At 39.7% G+C, this 2,989-nt stretch overlaps 1 protein-coding gene across 3 annotated transcripts in view; it reads right to left on the bottom strand.

Annotated features, from left to right (window-relative positions):
• Positions 1–2,262, bottom strand: part of LOC107551874 (protein IWS1 homolog) — a 20,906-nt gene extending 18,644 nt beyond the window's left edge. Inside the window, exons 1-4 of one of the 3 annotated variants that reach the window (XM_016233638.1) lie at positions 1,979–2,262; positions 1,627–1,694; positions 546–735; positions 123–452 (exon numbers count right to left, since the gene is read on the bottom strand). In XM_016233638.1, the coding sequence (XP_016089124.1) occupies positions 123–452; positions 546–735; positions 1,627–1,694; positions 1,979–2,006 (616 nt within the window). In that variant the 5' untranslated portion in view covers positions 2,007–2,262. Of the gene's footprint in view, positions 1–122; positions 457–545; positions 736–1,626; positions 1,695–1,978 lie in introns of all 3 variants that reach the window. The other 2 variants (XM_016233637.1, XM_016233639.1) reach the window with 2 other exon arrangements.
• Positions 2,263–2,989: the final 727 nt, after the last annotated feature.

Genomic DNA, 2,989 nt, shown 5'->3' with positions numbered 1-2,989 from the left:
ACACACATAATATATATATATATATATATATATATATATATATATATATATATATATCTTATAATTATAATTAAATAATACTAAAAGTCATTTTTGATTTGATTCGGAGTAAACAAACATACCAGGCTTCTCATCTTCATCATCATCATCATCATCACTGGCCAGAGTCCGTCGTTTGGGCCCTTCATCCTCATCACTTCCTGCTTCTTGTTTCGGTCTCTCCTCCTCTTCATCACTGTCTGAGTTCATCACAGCTTTCCACTTTCCCTTCTGCTTCCTCCCTCCCTCCTCCTCCTCCTCCTCTTCTTCTGCATCAGAGTCTCTCAGAGTTTTCTGTTTGGGTTTGCCCTCGTCCGAATCACTGGCCGCGTCTGATTTGGGGCTGCGTCTCTTCTCCGTTTCCTCCGGCTCGGAGTCACTGGCAGGGTGTGTTTTCTCCTTCTCCTTCTCCTTCTCCTTCTCCTTCTCCTCCTTCTCCTCCTCCTCCTCCTCCTCCTTCTCCTCCTTCTCCTCCTCCTTCTCCTTCTCCTTCTCCTTCTCCTTCTCCTCCTCCTCCATGTCTGAGGTGCTCACTCTTCGCTTCACAGGAGAGCTGCCCTCCTCCTCATCCTCCTCGCTGTCTGCGGGCCGCGGCGGCTCGGGCTCTGAATCGCTTGCATCTCCTCCTCTACGAGCCTCGTGATCCGAGCTGCTGTCTGCGTTCTCAGACCTCCTGTCATTATCCCTGCCTTCATCCTGCGTGAGCAGAGCAATCAGAAAACAATGTTACAAATGTGCTCATCCTCAGGCCATCCGAGATGAGGAGGAGATGTTTCTTCATCAGATTTGGAGAAATGTAGCATTTCATCAGTGTCTCAGCAGTGGATGCTCTGCAGTGAATGGGTGCCGTCAGAATAACAGCTGATAAAAACATCACAATAATCCACAGCACTCCAGTCCATCAGTGAACATCTGGAGAAGACAAAAGCTGAGACACATCCAGCATTAAGATGTTTTTAACTCAAACACGAGTCCATAATCCAGGGGTTCTCAAAGTCTACATTCAAAAGTTCCAAATCTGAATTTTCATCAGTGTCAAAGGTCCGGAACAATTGGTTACTACAAAACTTGTTTTTAATAAACAATGCATAACAAATAAACGCATTTTTGGAAAAAATAAAGTGCATTCAAAATACATTCATAACAACTGCAAAAGTGGCAAAACAATTCATTTAAGTGTCAGCATTTTTTTAATGAACAAAACACAACAAGAGGCAGGCCAAACGTAACCGTGGCGTTTGCCATTTCCACTCTTCACAACTCGACAACGTTTCTTTGACGAAACTGACATCCTCACCCGTCCAAGCGCTCATACGCAACAACGTCACGCAGGAAAACTTTTGTCTTCTCCAGATGTTAACTGATGGACTGGAGTGGTGTGGATTATTGTGATGTTTTTATCAGCTCTCATTCTGACGGCACCCATTCACTGCAGAGCATCCATTGCTGAGACACTGATGCAGTGCTACATTTCTCCAGATCTGATGAAGACACAAACTCATCTCGGATGGCCTGAGGGTGAGCACATATTCATTTTGGCTGAACTACTTCCTGAAGCCAGGCACTAAACCCAAACCATAGCCTGACCTCAGACTGTGGTGACCCGGGTCTGGCCTCCTCCTGCTCGTCCTGAACTGGAGTAGCGCTGCCATCATCTGAACAAATACAATTCAGAGAGTCTTGGTACTTTGATGCATCTTATGGTAACTCATGCTTATCACACTCCTACACCACGGTGCATGACCAAAAACACTGCACTACCATGGTATTTGTCCAAAAAACACGGTACTTTGATGAGTTATATGGTAATGCATGTTTACTATAGTCATACACTTCAGAGAATACTGTGGTGTTACCATGGTAAATGCCCAAATACGTGATATTACCACAGTAGCGCTGCGTCAGTGTGTGGAAGAAGAGTGCTGTGTTGTTGTTGTACCTGAGCGGATCTCCTCGTCTCCATCCATCTGGACTGTGGACGGAACCGCTTCAGCTTCTCACACACAACAACAACAACAACAATAATAAACCCAAAGCAGACGCTGAGCTGCAGTATCGGAACCCGGGTTTTCTGTGGATCAGCGGGGATCTTTTATCTTTCCGGGTTTGTCACATGCGCTCTTTATTATGTAAACTGTTCATTTATTACGGATTGTCAGTAACTGTCCCTGTTTTCCTTTCTTCCTTTAAAACGGTGTCGCCGCTCCGGGACGCATGCGTGCGTACGCGCCGTCGCTTTTAATTTACGTCAGTCAAAACGTCATTTGAAGGGGCGGAGCTTCGTAGTTTGGAGAATGAATGGATGGAATTAGAATAATATTATTTTGTGAAAATTATTTTAATGCGAAAATATATATATAAAAGTCTATATACTTTTATTATTCAAACAACATTTTATTTTATTTTCAGAAGACAAATAGTTTTATTATTTAATAATAAAAATAATTGTTGAAATTATTTTAAAAAAATTATAATTACAATAATTAATTTGTATGTTATTTTATTAATTTATATTAAATTAAAATATTGTTTAAAATAATTATATAATTTAATTAAGACAATTGTATTATTTAATTATATTTTTATTTGAATTTTACAATATTATTTTAAGTTAAAAAAAACACTTTTAATTAAAATACTTTTAATTTTTTTACTTTAATTATTAAAAAAAATGAATAACTAGAATAATTCTGAATTAATATTATTTTAATTATAAAATAATTCTTTATCGAAAGCATTTGACATGTTTTACATTTAAAGGAATATTACAAGAATATTTATCAAAGATAAACAACACAAATACACTCACCAGAACCTTCTATGAATCTTTTCTCAATGTGCAACATTTTCTCCCCCGACATGTCCCTGAATCCCTGTCCAACAGTGTTGAAGATCAGAACTGCTTTCATTGTGTGTGTGTCTGTGTGTGTGTGTGAGTGTGTGAGTGTGT

This window comes from Sinocyclocheilus grahami, unplaced genomic scaffold (assembly GCF_001515645.1).
Source record: "Sinocyclocheilus grahami isolate Dianchi unplaced genomic scaffold, SAMN03320097.WGS_v1.1 scaffold436.1, whole genome shotgun sequence".
Classification (NCBI taxonomy): domain Eukaryota; kingdom Metazoa; phylum Chordata; class Actinopteri; order Cypriniformes; family Cyprinidae; genus Sinocyclocheilus; species Sinocyclocheilus grahami.
Note: the sequence above shows the minus strand (reverse complement) of the source record. Positions and strands in the feature narration are given on the sequence as shown.